This window comes from Ceratotherium simum, chromosome 3 (assembly GCF_057802395.1).
Source record: "Ceratotherium simum simum isolate JZ-2026a chromosome 3, ASM5780239v1, whole genome shotgun sequence".
Classification (NCBI taxonomy): domain Eukaryota; kingdom Metazoa; phylum Chordata; class Mammalia; order Perissodactyla; family Rhinocerotidae; genus Ceratotherium; species Ceratotherium simum.
This window is the reverse complement of record NC_141902.1, coordinates 40,959,210-40,980,646: the sequence shown is the minus strand read 5'-3', so window position 1 is coordinate 40,980,646 and position 21,437 is coordinate 40,959,210. Positions and strand designations below refer to the sequence as shown.

Here is a 21,437-nt window from a genome sequence, read left to right as displayed (position 1 = left end):
ATATGAACTTAAGCACTATGCCACCGGGCCAGCCCCTAAGGGAATGTGTTTAAGCTGTTCCCAGCATAGGCTACCAGAGGAACTAACTTTCAACAATAATCTTTCTACCTGCAGAAGGCCAAAATAGGGTTTCAGCTCACTTTCTGTGAAAGTTACCTCAGCTATGATACCTGTTACTTTCAAATAAAAAAGGTGATGGTATAGTTAGCCCTTAGTCTTCTGATACTAATTTTCCCAAAAATAATTGTACTAGAAAGTTCACTTCTGTTTTCAGCGCCTGGAGTGAAATATGTCCTAGACTTTCCAAAGGTTCCAATTTAATATAATTGTGTTCTGTTAATGAAGGGGATTCCTTATATGTGCAATTAAACATGATTTAACTTTTGTGCCACTGTAAAGGTTTTTATATTAAAATTTGTTCTCAAATAAAAAAAAATTCTTTTTCTGCCAGGAGTGGGAAAGGGGAAAAGGAGAGTTTTGTTCAACAGGTATAGAGTTTCAGTCTTGCAAGATGAAAAAGTTCTAGAGATCTGTTGTACAACAATATGCATATAGCTAACATTATTGTGCACTTAAAAATGGTTAAGATGGTAAATTTATTTATGTGGGGTTTTTTTACCACAATTTTTTTTTTTTTTTTTAAAGATTTATTTATTTATTTTCGCCCCAAAGCCCCAGCAGATAGTTGCATGTCATAGCTGCACAGCCCTCCAGTTGTCGTATGTGGGACACGGCCTCAGCGTGGCCGGAGAAGCAGTGCGTCAGTGCGCGCCCGGGATCCGAACCCGGGCCGCCAGCATCAGAGAGCACACACTTAACCGCTAAGCCACAGGGCCGGCCCCTTTACCACAATTTTTTAAAAAATTCTTTTCCAGGCATCATGTCCTGATTTTCAATTTGGAAAATATGAACACTAGGATGTTAACTCAAATAAATCTCTAATTCAAGGCATTCCAGGCACCATAACAACATGGTGTAAACGTTTTTGTATTGGGGAGGGGCACCATTTAAGGAAGTAAAATCCATTAAGAAACTTTCCCCACTAAGCTGTAAAACAGTCTCCTCCTTTCTTCTAGTTAAGGTAAGAGATACCATATGGCATTAGGGCAGCAGCATAAGCTATAAGAATGGGTCATTTATAAGTAGAATATGTATAATATATACTACCTTTCAGAATTTGGTATGGAAAGTTTATATATCCATATTCTTCAGTCATATGATCTTCCAAGTTTTTTCCAGGTCCTTTTAGTTGGTTCTCTAGTAACTGCTCTTTCATCCCTTGCTTTTAGTTGTTCTTCTCTGGATCTTTCTTAAACTTACATCATGTAATCAATACTGAACAAAGGCAAGGAAAGACTGTGATTATGTAGTGGCCCAATAGCATAGTACTTAAAAGAACAGGCTCTAAGGTTAAATTGCCTGGGTCTGAATTTTGAATCCATGACTTACTAGCTCCATTACCTTGGACATACTGCTTAACTTTTCTGTGCTTTAGTTTCCTCATCTGTAAAATGAGAATATTATCTGCCTCACAGGGTTGTAAAAAGGATTACATCTAAGATAAACAACATGCTTACAACAGTGCCTGGCACACAGTAACTGCTTAATAAATGTCAGCTATTATTATTATGTAAAAGGGTAGAATATCTTCTATACTGTCCCCTGTACCTACCTTGCTGTCCCCAAAATTCAGCCTTTTTGGCTAAAACAATACATTGGGAATTTCACAGAATTTCCCAATGTATTACTCTATTCCCAAATGCTTTTTTGATAGCTCATAGCTAATTATCCCAGAAGTAAGTACATTTTGAATTATTTTCTCCTAAATGCTTCCACTGAAGCTTTGACGTTTTTCCCCACAGAGTTAATGATCTTTCTGTGGTTAATCCCCTTCAAGTTTGCCATCTGTACATTGTGCACTTTTTCTAAACCGTTCATTAAAAATGTTAAATATGACCAGTCCCAAAACTGATCTCTTGTTCTTCACTATTTATAATTCTCCATCCGAGAAAGTAACCATGGTATAGTGGAAACACTACTGGATTAGAAATCTGAAGACCTAGGTTTTAGTTCCAACATCAGGTACTAGAGATCAGAGGCAAATCATTTTCAAAAGCTTTAGTTTTCTCATCTATAAAATGGGAATTACAAGCCCCATCTACTTTACAGTTTAGTTATAAATCAAATTAACCAGGCTTTCAAATCTATTATTCTCTATTCTTGCTGCTATTGTTTTAAATTTAGGCCCATAGTTCTTGCCTAAACTTCTGCAGTAACCTATTTCCCAACTGATCTTGGCTTCAATTTCTTTTCTTTACAATTATCCTCCATACTACATCTATAATTATCTTTTCAAAATACAAATTTGATTACATTGTTCCCTATCACCTAGAAGGTGAAATCAAAATTCCTTGGTATGGCACATAAGGCTTTTACGAGTCTAGCCCTGGGCCGGCCCCATGGCGTAGCAGTTAAGTGCGCATGCTCCGCTGCTGGCGGCCCGAGTTCGGATCTGGGCGTGCACCAACACACTGCTTGTCAGGCCATGCTGTGGCGGCATCCCATATAAAGTGGAGGAAGATGGGCATGGATGTTAGCTCAGGGCCAGTCTTCCTCAGCAAAAAGAGGAGGATTGGCATGGATGTTAGCTCAGAGCTGATCTTTCTCTCTCTCTCACACACACACACACACACACACACACACTAAAAAAAATAAATATTAAAAAAAAAAAAAAAGAGTCTACCCCTAGAGAGCCCAGAAATAAACCCCCACATATATGGTCAACTGACTTTTCAACAAGGATGCCCAGTGGGAAAAAAGAGTCTCTTCAACAAATGATGCTGGGACAACTGGATAACCATATGCAAAAGAATGAAATTAGACCCTTTCCTCAGACCATACAGAAAAATTAACTCAAAAGGATCAAAAACCTAAATTTAAGAGCTAAAACTATAAAATTCTTAGAAGAAAATATGGAGGAAAATCCTCATGACCTTAGATTTGGTAATAATTTCTTAAATATGACATCAAAAGCACAGGCAACAAAATAAAAAATAGATAAAATTGGACTTCATCAAAATAAAAACTTTTATGCATCAAAGGACACTATCAACAGAATGAAAAGACAACTCAAAGAAGGAGAAAATATTTGCAAATTAGATATCTGATAAGGGTTTAATATCTAGACTACATAAAGAACTCCTATAACTCAACAACAAAAAACAATCTAATTCAAAAATGGGCAAAGGACTTGAACAGACATTTCTCCAAAGAAGATAAAAATGGCCAAGAAGCACATGAAAAGATATTCAACATCATTAGTCATTAGAGAAACGCAAATCAAAACCACAAGGGGATACCACTTCATACCCACTAGGATGGCTAATAAAGAAAACAAAAACAAACAAAACAAGGAAAATAACGTGTATTGACAAGGACATAGAGAAACTGGAACCCTTGTGCATCGGTGGTAGAAATGTAAAATGGTACAGCCACTGTAAAAAGCATTTTGGTGGTTTCTCAAAAAGTTAAACATAGAATTACCATATGACCCAGCAATACCCCAAAGAATTGAAAACAGAGATTCAAACAAATACTTATATAACAATGTTCAAAGGAGTATTATTCACATTAGCCAAAAGGTGGAAACAACTCAAGTGTCCATCAACAGATGAATGGATAAACAGAATGTGGTCTATACATACAATGATTATTATTCAACCGTCAAGAGGAATGAGGTTCGGATACATGCTACAACATGGATAAACCTTGTTGAGAACGTTATGCTAAGTGAAATAAGCCAGACACAAAAGGACAAATATGGTATGATTCCACTTATATAAAGTACCTAAGAATAGACAAATTCATGGAGACAAAAAGTAGAACAGAGGTTACTAGGGGCTAGGAAAGGGAGGCAGTTATTGCTTAATAGGTACAGAGTTTTTGTTTGGGATGGTGAAAAAGTTGTGGAAATAGATAGTGGTGATGGTTACACAACCTTTTGAATGTACTTAATGCCACTGAATTATAAACTTAAAATGGTTAAAATAACAAATTTTGTATTATATATATTTTACCACACTAAAAATAATAATAATAAAGAGTCTGGCCCTAAATAGCTTTATCTGCAAACACAAACTCCCTTCCTTCTCACCACCATGTCCCATACATTCCACTCTCCTATTGCCTGTTTGACCTGTAAAGGTACAACATACTTTCAAGTTTTCCTGGCTTCCTTTATGTTCCTTCTGTCCTTACCCCTTTCTAAGTTTGGTGAACTACTCTTCATCCATTTGGATTCATGTTCAGCGAATCCTTTCTTTCCTGACTTCCTGGAGCAGTTAATCAATTGTTCCTTTGTACTCTCAAATCCCTTTGTAAATAGTTCTACCATAGCATTTAATCATGCATTATGGATTATTTCTCTATGTGTGTCTCCCCCATTAGATGGAGCTCCTTGAGGATAAGTAATGAATCATCATCTATCTCTAGCACCTAGCACATGGCAGATATTCAACTTTCCCAAATAAATGACTTATGCATATAACATGCTTTGAAAAATCATAAAGCACTATATCAGTAAAAGGACTTATTTCATTTTACCCTTTGTGAATTTATTTCAAGTTAGTTTCCAGTTTATGAAACAAGTCTTTGATGATATGTGATATATAAGATAACTCAACTTTTTTCATCATACTCCCATTAAACTAATCCCAAGGTTTTCTTCTCTTCCTTTAAATGCTAAATTGAATCAGAAAAATACTTTTGAGTTTCTAAATGAAGAAAATACTAATGTAGATGTACTATCATATGTTTCAAAGAAAAGATAAATTCTACATACGATAGAAAGATAATGAGTTGATAATGAGTGGTTTTACATCAGAATATTTTGATCATGTCTTCCAGAAAAGTAGCATAATCAGATATGTGGAAAATATCTGTGGTAGCCCCAACACATATTTTTTTTTTTTAAATAAACCAATTTTGTTACTTTATTTATTTATTTTTTTTAAAGATTTTATTTATTTATTTTTTCCCCCCAAAGGCCCAGTAGATAGTTGTGTATCATAGCTGCACATCCTTCTAGTTGCTGTATGTGGGACGCGGCCTCAGCATGGCCGGAGAAGCAGCGCGTCGGTGCGAGCCCGGGATCCGAACCCGGGTCGCCAGCAGTGGAGCACACTCACTCAACCACCAAGCCACGGGGCCGGCCCCCCAACACATATTTATGTATGCTTTGATTAAGAGCTAGTGCAAACTGCTGAATCAGTCATCAAATATTTACTGAGTCCACACACAGGGCATAGTACTAAATATATAAGTGTTTACAAAGTTTAGACTAGATTTTTATAATCAAGAAATGCACAATATAAAGTTGGAAGACACAAAAAAATAGATCCAATATAAATGTGCAGATATGGTCATTCACTCAACAATTATTTATTAACTGGATATGAACTAGGTACTCAAAACATGTGCAGATTAAGAGATATGGACTCTGCCCTCAAGAATCTTAAACATTTATTATGTAATGTTATGTCAGGAACTGTGGGAATACAAAGATGAATAGAACGTACAGCCCCACCTGGCTCACAATCTAGCTATGGAAAGACAATTATAAATAATTAAAGCAATTAACACTGACAACTTTTCCGAGAAACTCTTTTCCCTTGGCCTACATGACACCATATTATCTAGCTTTCTCCTCCTCTCTCTGTGGCTATTCTTTCTCAGTCATTTAAACTGGCTCCTTCTCTACTATACCCTTATAGGCTGCAAGGCTCTGTCTTACATATTCATTATCTCACTTTACATCCTAGACCATTCTTAACGACTTCAACAACCATAACAGACTTAAATCTGATCCTAGCCCATCATTTCTACTGAGTTCCAGAAGTGTATTTCCAACTGCCTACTTGATATTTCACAGATTCCTCAAACTCAATTTACTTAAAAATTGTACTTTTCTCAAACTAACTTCTAATTTAATGTTTCTGACCTTAAGGAGAAAGAATTTAGTCTTTTGCCATTAAGTATAATGTTAGCTGTGGGGTTTTGACAGATTTCCCCTTATGAATTTGAGGAAGTTTCCTTCTATTTCTATTTTGCCGAGAGTTTTTATCATGAATGGGTGTTGAATTTTGTCAAATGTTTTTTCTGCAAGGATATCCAATCTCACCACTTCTATTTAACATTGTACTAGAGGTCCCAGCCAGTACAAAAAGGCAAAGAAAAACAAAATTAAAAGTCTCCAATTGGAAAGGGGAAAAAAACACTGTCTTTATTTGCAGATGACATGATCATGTACATAGAGAATTCTAAGGAATCTACAAAAAAAGCTACTACTGATGAGTTCTATTGGATTTTTGGCAGATTCCTTAGAATTCCTTAGATTCCATTAGTACTAGAACTAATAGTTCTAGTGCAGGGAAACGATCAATATACAAAAGTTAATAGCATTTCTATAGATCTCCAAAGAACACGTGGAAAATGGAATAAAAGATACAATTCCATTTTTTATAGCAGCAAGTCCGTGAAATACTTAGGGATAAATATAATAAAATTTGTGCAAATCCTGAATACTGAAAATTGAAAACTGTTACTGCAAGAATTTAAAGAAGACCTAAAAAAGAGATACACCATGTTCACAGATCAGAATATTCAATATTGTTAAGATTCAATTCACCCCAAATTGATTTATAGATTTATTATAGGGTGAATTGAGTCCCCAAAAAGTCATGTTGAAGTACTAACCCCCCAGTACCTGTGAATGAGACCTTACTTGGAAATAGAGTCATTAAAGAAGTAATCAAGTTAAAATGAAGTCAAACTAGATTAGAGTACGCCTTAATTTATTATGACTGGTATACTTATAAGAAGAGAAAACAGAATTAGGGAAGAGAACGCCAGGAGAAGAGACCAAGACACACAGACATATTGGGAAGACAGCCATGGCAGATGGAGAAAGACTGGAGTTAGACTGCCATAAGCCAAGGAACACTTGAGGTTATCAGAAGCTAGAAGAATCTTCCCCTAGAGGCTCCAGTGGGAGCATGGCCCTGCCAACCCCTTAATTGTGGACCTCTATTTTCCAAAACTGTGAGACAATAAATTTCTGTTGTTTTAAGCCATCTAGTTTGTGGTACTTTGTTACAGCAGCACTAGGAAACTAATACACATACTGAATACTCAAAAGTTTTTTGATTTGTTGGCTAGATAATTGCTCTTATATAATAATATACAATTTCATTTTATATATATGATTTAATATATTTCAAAATATATATACATAAAATACTGTCTGGCAAGTTTACTGGAAAAAGCAAGGGCTTTTGGAATCAAACAGACCTGAGTTTAGAATTGTACCATTCTCTTACCTCTCTTAAGCTTGTTTCTTCATCCATAAAATGGGGAGAATTAATGAAATAAAATATGTAAAAGCCTGTCCAGTACAGAATTTGACAGTTAATAACGTTGGTTAATAATGTTAGTTCCTTTCTTTTCTGGTATAGTTAATCTTGAAGAAATCTGGTCTTGTATTGTTCTCCTAAAACCCAAATATATTAAATTGCCAAAAATATATTGAGCACTTCCTGTACTCTGTACTAAAAAGATCTTAGAAACATGTCTCCGCTTTTCTTTTTTGTCTCCCTTTCTTATTTTCATATTTCTCCACTTTCTCTTTCTCCCATGATAAGGGACAGAGTAATCCCAGGAGGTTCCATGGAGATCATAAAACAAACTGATTCCTGAAAAATGATGGCTAGGATTTATTTAGCTTTGCAGAAAAAAGGCAAAAGGACATTCAAGGAGCTTCCTTCCACCTACTCCATAGCGGAAAAAAAACAAATCTTGTAGTGTGGCATGTGGTACCTGTCCTCTGAAGTGATAGGGAGTGAACTGTGACTTCATTAAGCAAGAAGAACTATTTTTTGTGCATGAAGACCTAAGGTTTCCCCATTTTAGCTTCTTCTTTGGAAGACAATTAACATTTCCTTTGATTGAAAGTCCAAGCTTCTCTCTAGGCACAGGATAGGCAAGCAGTAATTTCAGTTTCTCGGGGTGCTGCAAGGTTCTCTTTCTGATTCCTAACTAACTTGAATGTTTTTGCCCTATTTTTTCCTGACCAGATTGCTCCTCCTTTGAACAAATGTTGCCTCAGAGTTTTTAATCAGTTGCCTACCATGTCTGATTCTTCCTCCCTGCCAAACTAGGTCCTTCCCCTAAGGATGACTTCAAAACTTATCTCCAGGAAGACTTTTCTACGTAATATAAAACAATTTATGTACTTCTGCTTTACAATTTCAATCCTATATATCTACTTAAATTCAACTTGGGGCAAATTTTTTCTCATTTGATGATTAACAAAGGCCTAATCAACTAACATTTTTCACTCTTAAACTTGACTATAGCATTTAGTGTGGATCTCTCCTGCCCTTCCTTCTTGAAACTTTTCTCCCTTAGCTTTAATAACACCCGTTTTCTCTCATCCTATCCCTCTCCCACTCAATGTTTATATACCCTGTGCTTCCATCTTTAACCCCAATTTCATTTCCTCATTCATCAGATATGTCTGTGTTTCTATTTTCGGTCAGTTCCTACGCTACATGCTGCGGATACAGCAGTAAACGAGTGAATAAGAGACAGATACAGTATATATGATAACGGTGCTTAGAATTGAGCAGCGAATATGGTGGGGGGACCTAACCCAGTTTAACGGCTGGGGGAAGGCATTCTTGAGAGAGTTTTAGCTGAGTCCTAAAAAAGATTAGCCTTTAGTAAGGTAAAGAATGAGTGAGAAGTTTTGAGGAATAAAAAGCTAGGGAGATATGAGAAGAGGGTTCCAAATGTAGGACACTGTATGTTTCAAAGCACAGAATAGGGAAAAGCACGGAGAGTTTGAGGATCTAAAAATTCAGTATGTGGAGGAGAGGGAGCTAAAGGGAGAATGATACCATTTGATGCTGGACTGCAAGGCTGGACTCAGACTGCAAAAAGATTTGTGAGCTATGTTAAGGGCAGTAGGAAGCCATTGACTGGCTTTCACTCCCCCTTTATTTCATGTTTTAATTTTTATTTTTTAATAACTTCATTGAAGTATAATTTACATACAATATACTGCATCTATTTAAAGTATACAATTTGACAACTTTTTTGATTGCTTTATATATCTGTGTAACCACGACTACAATCAAGATATAGCACATTTTTATCACTCTCTCCAAGTTTCCTCTTGTCCCTTTGTCATCCCTCCCTCCACCTCTGGCCTCAGGCAACAACTATTCTGTTTTCTATCATTAGAGATTAGTTTGCTCTTTCTAGAATATTATATAAATGGAATCACAAGTATGTACTCTTTTATGTTAGGCTTCTTTCATTCAGCATAATGGTTTTGAGATTCATCTATGTTGTCAAGTGTATCAGTAATTCATTCCTTTTTATTGCTGAGTAATATTCTGCTGTATGGATTTATCACATTTTGTTTATCCATTTACCTGCTGATGGACATTTGGGTTTTTCCAGTTTTTGGCTTTTGTGAATACAGCTTCTATGGATATTTGTGTATAAGTCTTTGTGTTTTTATTTCTTGTGGGTAAATACTTAGCCATGGTAGGTATATATTTAACTTTATTAGAAATGCTAAGCAGTTTTCCAAAGTGGTTGTACCATTTTATTCTCCCACCAGCAGTATATGAGCTGTAGTTGCTCCACATCCACACTAACACTTGGTATTGTCAGTCTTTTTAATGTTAATCATTTTAATAAGTGTGTACTGGTATCTCATTGTGGCTTTAATTTGCATTTTCTTGATAACCAATGGTACTGAGCATCTTTTCATGTGCTTATTTGCCATTCATAAATATTCTTTGATAAAATATCTGTTCAAATCTTTTGCTCATTTTAAAAAATTGGGTTGTCTTCTTCTTATTGAGTTGTAAGAGGTTTTTATATATTCTAATAAAATTCTTGTCAGAAAAATGTATTGTGAATATTTCTTCCAATCTGTGTCTTGCTTTTTCTTTTTTTTTCATCATAATATTCTAGTGATTATTTTATTTTTATTTTTTATTTTTATTTTTTTTAATTTTTTGTTTATTGCAGTAACATTGGTTTATACCATTGTAAAAATTTCAGGTGTACATCATTATACTTCTATTTCTGCATAGACTACATCATGTTCACCACCAAAATACTAATTACAACCCATCACCACACACATGTACCGAATTATCCCTCTCACCCTCCTCCCTCCCCCCTCTTTTTTTTTAAATAGTGCCTTTTGAGAAGCAAATTTTTAAATTTTGATAAACCAATTTATCAGTTTTTTTCCTTATGGTTCATGATTTTTGTGCCCTCAAAAATCCATGCATAGGGGCCAGCCCAGTGGCATGGTGGTTAAGCGCATGCACTCTACTGCAGCAGCCCAGGGTTCAGATCCTAGGTGTGCACCAAGGCACCGCTTGTCAAGCCACACTGTGGGAGCATCCCATATAAAGTGGAGGAAGATGGGCACAGATGTTAGCCCAGGGCCAGTCTTCCTCAACAAAAAGAGGAGGATTGGTGACAGATGGTAGCTCAGGGCTAATCTTCCTCACCAAAAAAAAAAAAAAAAAATCCATGCATATCCTAAAGTCGCAAATATTTTCTCCTGTGTTATTTTCTAGAAGATTTATAGTTTCATCTTTTATATTTAGGTCCGTAATTCATTTCAAGTTAATTTTGTACATGTTGTGAGGTAGCAGTTATTGTTCTCCCCACCCCCCATAAAGATATCCAGTTGTTTCAACATCTTTTGTTGAAAAGACTTTCCTTTCCCCATTAAACTGCCTTAGCACCTTTGTCAAAAACCAATTGATCATATATATGTGGGTCTATTTCTGTACTCTTTTCTGTTCCAGTGATTTATCTGCCTATTTTTTTCATCAGTACCACACTGTCTCGATTATTATATCTTTAAAATAAGTCTTGAAATCAGGGAGTGTAAGTCCTCCAACTTTGTTCTTCTTTGCATAAATTGCTTTGGCTATTCTAGGTTATTTGCATTTCCATATACATTTTAGAATCAGCTTGTCAGTTTCTACCAAAACTGCAGGAATTTTTATTGAATTTTGTATTAGTTTCCTAGGGCTGCTGTAGCAAAATACTACAAACTCGGTGCCTTAAAACAACCGAAATTTATTCTCTCACAATTCTGGAGGTGAGAAGTCCAAAATTAAGTTGTCTGTAAGGCCATGCTCTCTCTTGGAAGGCTCTAGGGAAGGATCCTTCCTTGCCTCTTTCTTAGGTTCTAGTAGTTGCTGGTGGGGCCAGCCCAGGGGCGTAGTGGTTAAGTTCACGCACTCCACTTTGGCGGCCTGGGATTTGCAGGTCCAGATCCCGGGCATGGACCTACGCACCGCTTATCAAGCCATGCTGTGGCAGGCGTCCCACATATAAAGTAGAGGAAGATGGGCACGGATGTTAGATCAGAGCCAATCTTCCTCAGCAAAAAGAGGAGGATTGGCAACATATGTTAGCTCAGGGCTAATCTTCCTCACAAAAAAAAAAAGAAAGAGAGCGAGAGAGCGTACTACTAGTTGCTGGCAATTCTTGGCATTCCTTGGCTTGTAGATGCATCACTCCAGTTAAGGCTTCATTTTCACAAGGGCTTCTTCCTTGTGTGTCTTTGCATATCAGTGTCCAAATTTCCTCTTCTTACAAGGACACAAGATATTGGATTAGCGTCTACCCTAACCCAGTAACCCATACCACCTTGTACCAGCACTACGGACTATCAAGAACCCATAGGAAAAATTTTAAAATATGCTTCTTCCTTGGGCCAGCCCCAGTGGCCTGGTGGTTAAGTTCGGCACACTCTACTTTGGCAGCCCAGGTTCGGTTCCTGAGCGCAGACCTACACCACTCGTCTATCAGCAGCCATGCTGTGACAGCGGCTCACATACAAAATAGAAGAAGACTGGCAACAGATGTTAGCTAAGGGCGAATCTTCCTCAGCAAAAAATAAATAAATAAATAAATAATAAATAAATAAATAAATAAATAAAATATGGTCCTTCCTCAAGGAGCTTAAAATTCTGTTGAAAAGACTAGGTTAACATATAAGAAACTATTAGTGAAAAATGAAGAAAAAAATAAATTAGTGCAGCTCAAACAATACATGTAAACTGTGTACTAAAAAGGAAAAGTATGCTCCAGGTCAGAAGTCCTAGGGGGCTTCATGGTGGACATAGAGCAGAAACTGGATGAAAGACTGTAGAATAGACACACAGAAAAGAGGCAAGAGGCTAAGAGCCAAGCAGCAGGAACAAAGGTACTGAAATAGGAATTAACATAACACAGAAAGGCAGGTGGGGAGACAAAAGTAAGCAAAACAACCTGACTGGAACATAGTTTGGGTCAGGAGATAGTAGCAGACAAAGGTAGTTGGAACCACTCCATGGAAGACCTTAAAGGTTAGATAGCAGAATTCTGACTTGATGAAGTGAGTGATACAGCCATCTGAAAGTAAGGCTTGAGGAAGATCAGGTTTGCTTAAGGTGGAGAACTGACTGAAAGAACTAGACACCAGGGCAAGGAGACTAGTTAGGAAGCTACTGCTTCCTCTCCAATCAATTCTCTATTCTGCAACCAGAGTGATGTTTTTAACTCAATTTGATCGAGTAACTCCTCTGCATGTTGAATCACTGAATATGAGATGCTAAAGGAATCAAAGATGACGCCAAAATTTCTAACCTCAGTCTTAATAATGGTTGCATGAGCATTATCTACAGGGACCAAGAAGGTACGAAAGGGATATAGTTTGGAGAGGAGGTATGAATTTTGTATGGTTTATTAATAATTTGAGGTAGTAATTAAATTACAGCTAGAACTTGGCCAGATTATGACTGGTGAGGCAGAGGCAAAGGCAAGGATTATCATGTGCAGCATATTAGAAGAACTGTAGAAGGCTGATTTTCAAATTACAGAGGATCAAGCAGGCTCCAGGAAGTCAGCTAAGACAAACATGGGAGGAGTTAACTAAGCCTAACTAGAAATGGACCAGGAAATGGAAAAAAAAAAAAAAAAAGTCAGACAACCAGGAGCAAAGGGTGAGGGAGGTAGGCTGGAGCTGGGACCGGATCTTGGGCAGGAACTCGGACAGAGTCCCATCCTGGAGAAGGCAGGCCAGAAATAAGGAAGTAGCTGTGGTATAACAATAGCTAATACACACTTATTGAACGTTTCTTTTCACTATGTAGCAGGCATTGTACTAAGCATTTTAATAAATTTATTCATTTAAACTTCACCAGAATGAGAGGTAACTATTATCGTCCTCATCTTACAGACAAGGAAACTGAGGCACAAAGAAGTTAAGTAATTTGCCCAAGGTCATATATGTACCAAATGGCAGAGCCAGGATTTGAGCCCTCGGTAACAAACATCTACTATGTGCCAGAGTTTTTACATATACATATTTGGCATGTGTATGAGTGTTGTGTACACACAGACACACATAATGAGGATATTTTTTGGAAGAAAAAAAGTAGTATGTTCCCCATCCTCCTTTCTGGTACATGACCTTTTCCCTACTCAACCAAAAGTATATGCTGCCTCAGGGAGGATTATGGTTGTTAAAGGGAAAAGAGGTCATTTATTATTCAGCTTCAACCTCAAAATTGACTTTTTTTGCATTTGTAATAAAACAAAAATTTTGAGGAGGACTTTTTCTACATTCTATCAGCTCCTTTTATTTATCAAGAGCTCGACTTGGTCCACCTGGACTACACAGCTTCAGTATAAACTACAGGTAGCAAGAATTCAAGTTAGGATAAGAGAAATGCCCTACACCCAGGAAATAGAAGGAAGGGCCTTTCTGATAGAAAGAGGAAAGAAAAGGCAGTGTGTGTGTCATAGATCCCCCTATTATGGGCTGAATTGTGTTTCCCCAAAATCCATATATTGAAGTCTCAACCCCCAGTATCTCAGAATGTAACCTATTCAGAAATAAGGTCTTTACAGGGGTGATTAAGTTAAAATGAGGCCATTAGGGTGGGGCACTAATCCACTATGACTCGTGTCCTTATAAGAAAAGGAAGAGAAACCAGGGATGCATGTGTACAGAAGGACTACCATGTGATGACAAAGTAGCAAGAGGGTAGCCATCTGCAAGCCAAGGAGAAAGGCCCCAGGAGAAACCAACCTGCTGGCACTTCAACCTTGGACTTCCAGACCCCAGAACTAACAGAACATAAATTTCTGTTGTTTTTAGCCACCCAGTCTATGGTATTTTGTATGGTAGCCCTAGCAAACTAATACACCCTCTTAGGCTGAAGTCCTTTAGGGGAAGGCAAAAAAATACAGTAAATGTGGGGGAATCCCAGAGAAGTGGGACTTGTTTCTCATTTCCCTGGACACTGATAGAGGCAATTTCAAGCTCCCTTAAAGAATTTCTGTGTTCTAATAGCCCAGGTAACAGATTGAAAAAGGCAGGATAGTATAATAAATTGGAAGAAGTCCAAGATCATCTTTCTGATTCCTGTGGAGCAGGGATTCCTAAATTTCCAAAGAGCCTGAGAGTAGCAATGAGTACACCTAGCACCTAGATCTTGGTCTCGAATACCATTTTCCAATGAAAGGAACCAGGGCTCCTTGGAGAAATCGCTGATTCTAGGACTAGGTACAAGATGATTCTAGGTACAAGATGAGCCTGGAGCATCTTGTAGCCCTATAAAAGTAAGGAAGGTGTATGTCACAATGATGGGGTATCATGTCAAAGGGATACCTACAGGAGGCAACTGAAAGAGTTCCCCAATAGCCAAAGCTGGAACAATTTGAGCACCAAAATTAAAAAAGTAGCATTGGATTATAACCTAAAGTATAAAATAAATATCACCGAGTCCATACTGATATAAATTAATTAATAAATGAGGGAGAAGACACAGAGGTCTGTGCAGAAGAATTCCAAATAATTTATGCAGATACTCTATCCTTAAGGAGGTAGAGCATAACTCCCCACTCATTAAGTGTGGGCACATAATGATTTTCTTCCAAAGAGTACAGTATGAAAAGGGAGAAAAAAAGAGTAACTTTACAGTGGAGAAACCTGAAAAATACTACCTCAAGCCAGGTGATCAAGGTTAACATCAATAGTGATATGTCATTTTGAAAGATGGACCCATGATATGATGTGATAAGAATGGCACTTTACCTCTGTGGTCTTCCTCCCAAAAACCATAACCCCAGTCTAATCCTGAGCAAAGCATCAGACAAATTCCAATTGAGGGACATTCTACAAAATACCTGACCAACCAGTAATCCTCAAAACTGTTAAGGTCATCAAAAACAAGGAAAGTCTAAAAAACTGTCACAACCAAAAGGAGTCTAAAGAGACATGATGACGAAATGTAATGTGGTACCCTGGATTGGATCCTGGAACAGAAAAAGGACATTAGGGAAAAACTGAGGAAATCTGAATAAACTATGGACTTTAGTTAATAATAATGTATCAATACTGGTTCAGTAATTGTGACAAATATGCTATACTAATGTAAGATGTTAATAACAGGAGAAGCTAGGTGTGGGGTATACAGAAACTCTCTGTACTATCTTTGCAATCATTCCATAGATCTAAAACCGTCCTAAAATAAAAGTTTAATTAAAAAAAACAGAGGATAGACTGAGCAAGGAATGCCTTGTCAACACCCCCTACACATACATCCTACCTAAGGCAGCTCAGCAGGGCAAAGGGATTTTTGATGTGGATCATCTATGGTGTGTATGGGAGGGTGGTACAGGAGGGTGATGCCTCCCTAGGATCCTGGTCTCCAAAAGACTGTGAAGGAAGTACCTAGTAAAGCATCCAAACACCATTGCGGATTCTTAAGACAAAGACCCTTGAGGACTCCCAAAACCACATGCAGATTTGAGGTCACTGCCCACATTGCCTTGGGGCCATGTAAGATTTAATCTACACCCCAGACACTACCTTGGCAATGAGAATGTTAATAGTTAGGACACCTTAGGCTGCAACTAAGGAAATCTCAACTAGACTGGCTTAAACAATAAGGACAATTTTTAATCTCACATGAGAAGTGTCAGTATTCTAATGTAATATTTTACTCTGTCATCTTCAGTGCCTCAGCCATTCCTTAGCTAACCCTCCTAGCACTTGATTTCAGATATCACATGCATAAGCAACAAAATCTGGCAGAAGAGACCATCTCGTCAAGTGTGACTCTTCTGAAGAGTACTGGTCAGGTGTTCTGTAAAATGTCCCTCAACATGGGTTTGTCTGATACTTTCTCATCATTAGACTGGGGATTTTAGATTTGGCGGAAGAATATCATAGAGGTGCAAGTGTGACTCTTTTAAGGAGCAAGGAAACTTCCCCTCACAATTCACCAGCCACATCATGAGCCCCTTCCTAAACTAAACACTGAGACAAATAATGAAATTACCATAATTGGCTTAGACCAATCAGGACTTAGCCCTGAGTCACAGGGAAAAGGATATATACCAAACAAAACAGGGCTTGTCTGCAAAGATGAAGGTGGTGTGAACGGCTTATTGAGTAGGCCACCACCTGTGTCTGCTATAGGTAAAAACCCTGAAAGGCAGAGCCTTTACTCAAAAGAGACTACATTAACATGGACAAGCCTGTTTTAAAGTGGAAGAGACACTTTTAACTGTCAAATTTACTTCTCCTACCTCCAAACCTATCACCACCCAGAGGAATTTAGATCAGTTATAGAAAATATGAAAGTTTCAGGCTTTGTTTGTTTTCTCTACAGTCTGATATGTAATGTGTCAAGTTTGATACTTCTACATATATGGGATCTCAGATATGTACAATACCTAGGTAGGTACTACGATCCTCATTTTACAGATGAGGAAATGGGCCCAAAGTAGTTAAATAACTTGCCTCAACATCACATAGCTATAAATTGAGCTAGAATTCTAACCTATAACTGCAGCCTTCAAAGCCTGAAATGTTTTTTAATCTACCACATACTTCTCCAGATATCAAGAGAGTAGTAGCAATAAAGGAAACACCTCTGAAAGACAAATTCCATCTATAGCTCATCTAGGTCAAGACTATCCTTTTTATTAGCAGCTCAGAGCCTCCTCATTAACCCCAAGAACATTCACAAGCACTCCAACAAAGATGTTAAAGCTAGCTCAAAACATGGAATTGACAAACAAGTAAGAGAGAGATTTGTGAGCCAGCTGCACAGAATATTAGCCAAACAAAAGTAGAAGGTACCTTAGAAGGTACCTAAGGAAACATTTCCCAAACTAGTATGTTTGCTACATTCTTCTGTACCATTATAACAAGTAGGCTGTGAAAATAGTAATCTGTGATCAAATTAACTGAGAAAGACTAAACAAAATTAAATAGGCTTCTTTACTAATAGATTTCTCAGAGCCTTTATATGCTAGCAAGCATTATGAACTCCAAGGGGAGGATATATACTACTTATACTATTCAACATTTCCCTCCAAAAATGAAGGTTATCCTTTTTTATCCTGACCACCTATGAACAATTCCTAGGACAATATTCTGTTTAACACCATTTTGAGAAATACTGCTCTAAGGGGAAAGCAAAGGCCCAAGAATAGAGTCCATTATTAGGCGGTTGGAGGGAGAAAAAAAAAATCCAGCAAAGGATATAGTGAAAAAGATAGGAAGCAAATCTGGAGAGTCAATATTATAGAAGCAAGAAAGCAGACAGTTTCCAAAAAGCTAGAGACAATCAACAGGACCAGACTACTGAGAGATTAGATTGACAATAAAAATGTTTTTTGGATTTGACTAGGAAGACTGTCACTTGTGACCTTCAAGAGAATAGCTTTAGAAAGGGGGAGGAAAGAAGGATGGCAGACAGATTAAAAAAAAAAGATTAGGATGGGGGATGAAAAAAGAAGTAGATAAGCATTTATAGACCATCAATAACTGGAGTTTCGCAGTGAAAGTAAAAAAAGAAATTGGTTGATTGGGAGTATACAGAGGAATAAAACAGTTTTAGAAGAGGGGACACCTACATCTGGTTGAAGGTAAAAGTGAAAACCTACTGAAAGAAACTGATATTGCAGAGTAGCAGATGGAATAAATGAAATCCAGACTATAAATTACTAGAAAAAACTTATCTTTCCTTTCAGATTGGAGAGAAGAATTTTAATGGTAATACCTAACCATTTCAAGTATGAAGACCTCATTTTAATGCTCCAAAATTTCACAAGTCTCTGCCTACTACACCCAAGAGAATTTTTCAGTCTTTAGAGTTCAGTGTGTAGTGTACGTATAAATTTGCTGATCTCTTTCTCCTCTCAGAAGATGTCTAAGTTGTGGTGAAGAGGAGAGGGTTACAGAGAAGCACTTACCTAAGGGCCTCAGTCTTCATGAAATAAGAAGTAAGGCAGAGGCTGGTGACAATAAGGAAGTTGGCAGCTCATGGAGATTTTAATTTATAATGATTTACTATAAATGACTTTGATATACAAAATAACTTATAATAGGAACAGACAAAAAACAATGTGAAGATTACCAAAGAAGGGTCCAGAAACAAAGGCATCTACTTATCCTACCCAGAACTTTTCACAACTCTGTTATACCAACAGAAGTTGCATAAGTCATAAGTTAATAATATAGCTCCCCATATGGCGGTGAGAATAAAGATTATTTAGTAGCAGGTCTAGTTATAGTCGAGCTTTAAATTTTTTAAATTTAAACTTTGTATGGTTTTCCATCTGCCTAAAACACCAACCCTAATAGCTACTTACACATACAAAATTTCACTGTTATTTCCTTTCAAGAACTGTGAGGACACTGAGGTGAGATTCTGTTGCTTAGAATATATTTTTAGATTCTTAGAATCTATTCTTAGAATAGATTTTTAGCTAATTTCATTAACAATTCAAATTGAGTACATAATTTTGGATTCACTATGTCCAAGTCACAAGTGTGGCTCATATATGGCTCCAGAGCTCATCTATCATAACATTTTGATCACAAAAAAGGCAGTAATATCTGATTCTTTACTTAATACATTGCCCTATAGAGATTTAAGAAAAGTCATATTGCTTAAAAAATATATGATGACCACCATAAGTAAAGGAGTTTTAGAGAAGGCTCCATTCTTTAAATAAAGAAATTAATATTGATCAGTGTGCACGGAATAAGGATAAGGCAACAATACCCAAACCAAATCTGGCAGTCTCCAGATTTGTGTATCTGCGAATGTAAGGCGGCCACATAGGCCAGATGATTACTACTGCCAACTCAGCAGCTGAGCTTGGAGAAAAGGCGGCATCCACACACAGGCCACTCTTGAGAACTAGAACTTACAGCCAGTTTTGTCTGGCAGGGACTGGAGAATGTGGCAGTGATAAACCAGGAAAAATCTGAAAGAAACGAGGTTGCTGGCGATAAGGGGAGCCTCCAGGGCTCCAATCCTGGAAGGCATAAGGCAACCGCTGGCAGGCTAACACCCCACCCCCGGAGCTGAAAGAAACGATGGGGGTTGAGGGCTCGTCCTTACCTTGTCATCCTCGCATCTTTTCCCCAGGCCCTCCCTGGCCTGAAGTCTGCTGCTGAGGCGGCCGTAGTCGGCCTCCTTCTGGTCGATCTGTTTCTTGTGCGAGTCCACCAACAGCAGGAGGTCCGAATTGCGCTTCTCCAGGCGCCCGCGGGCCACCTCGGTGCGCTGGACCTGGCCCTGCAGCTCGGCCACCTCCTCCTGGAGCAGGACGTGGCGAGAGGAGATGCTCCAGTAGTTGAAGGCGAGGACCGCTATCACCACTAGCAGTACTACCAACACGAAGGAGGGCAGGCGGCCTGCCCGCCGGTTGGTCCCGAAACCCACCATGGAGCCGAACCAGGCTGTGCCCCGGGGCCTCGGGCAGAAGCTCAGGCCTCCGCTGCTGAGTTGCCCCGGGGACGCGGCCCCAGGGCCGGCTGACGGAGGAGGCGGGCCGATCAGCCCGCCGGCTAGCCGGAGAAGGGGGCGGGGCCGCAAGCTGCAGGTCCCTCCCCGCCCCCCTCCTCAAATCCGGCCAAAGCGCGTTCCCGGGGCTTTGAACACGACCCCGTACTAGCCGAGAGTAACCAGGGGAACCCAGCTCCCGGCACCCAGGGCCTAACACCTCAGGGTTAGGGGGCGGGGAGAGGATCCGGAAGGGGGCGGACTTAACTCTGGCCTCGCCCACCGGCTGGGTCCGGGTCGCCTAGGGGGCCATTTCCTAGTTTCCGCCGACGCCCCCTCTTCTCGCGAGAAAGTGGGGTTCTCTCGCCCTTTGCAGTCTTATCTCGCGAGTGTTATCTCTGTGTTTGACGAGGGTTGTGTTAATTTTGGTCGTTTGGGGTAGCTTTTGTACCTGAGTCGGAGTCTCTTCGCTTTTTACTCTCTCAGTTTCCTTCACCCGGGGTCTGGGGAGTACCTGCCCTGTCTTGACCCTCGTGACAGTTTTTGTCTTTGAGGACATCTGGGGCTGCGACCGCTATATAGGGAAAGCAGTAGGTGAGCTGCGGGCAGAAGGGGCGACTAGAAAGGTTTTGCAGTACTTGCTTCAGTAGAAGGATTTTCTCGTTGTGCTAAAGATGTGGAGAGAAAACAAACAAAAAATCCCATAAAATAGGGGTGCCCCAAACAATACTGAGAAAAGCAAGAGAAACTAAGCTTTATGATTTAAAGAGGTGATGCCAGCCTGGTTTCCAAGGTTATGGCTTTCAGGGAGGGAAAGAACTTCAGAATGTGTGAGCTCCTGTTCTTAAACCCACTGCTGCTTTTGCTTCGAACTAGGCTTCCTAATAGAGAGATCAGAAGCTGCCCTCAGTGGATGATGACTAATACTGTTACTGACAGTGAGCATATTCTGGGTTAGAAGTAACAGCTCTGTTACAAATTATTTTTGCATGTCTAGTCTCATATTATCCTCTCAACTATAGTTTTACAGGTGAGAAATCCAAGACACAAAGATGTTCCAGGAACTTTCTCAGAGTCCCATATCTTGTTTGAGAGAGAGTTAAGCTTGAATACAGATCATTGGTCTCTAACATCATTGCTCTTTGCATTACCAGGCTAACTTGCTGTATTATATTATATATTTTATATATTTTTATATATATTTATAACATATATTGCATATTATATTTTCAGCGTTAATTATACTGATGCAGAGAAAGTCCCCACCTCTTTTGTTTTTTCCTGCATATTTCCTTTGTCCTTGCATAAAAAATTAAAAAGTTATTGGCTCTATCCTGTTAAGGAGAGGATGATGGAGTTGCTTTGTTTTTCAGAACTCAGGTTCAAGAACTTACATGACCATAAAACCTCAAGAACGCAAAAACTTTGGTGTTTTCATTCAAATCAGAGCAGTATGATTTTGAGGCAGGAAGACTTGTCATCTTTGAATAATTATTCTATGCTTCCTCTCCGTTCAAAAGTAGAGTTACTTGCCTA

The 21,437-nt window shown here is 38.6% G+C and overlaps 1 protein-coding gene across 2 annotated transcripts in view; it reads right to left on the bottom strand.

Moving 5' to 3' along the window:
* The window catches only part of GOLM2 (golgi membrane protein 2), a 110,939-nt gene extending 90,824 nt beyond the window's left edge, over positions 1-20,115 (bottom strand). The window contains exon 1 of one of the 2 annotated variants that reach the window (XM_004421506.3): positions 19,518-20,115. In XM_004421506.3, coding sequence (XP_004421563.1) covers positions 19,518-19,844 — 327 coding nt within the window. In that variant the 5' untranslated portion in view covers positions 19,845-20,115. The remainder of the gene's footprint in view (positions 1-19,517) is intronic. The other variant, XM_004421507.3, reaches the window with a different exon arrangement.
* Between the last annotated feature and the right edge of the window lie 1,322 nt (positions 20,116-21,437).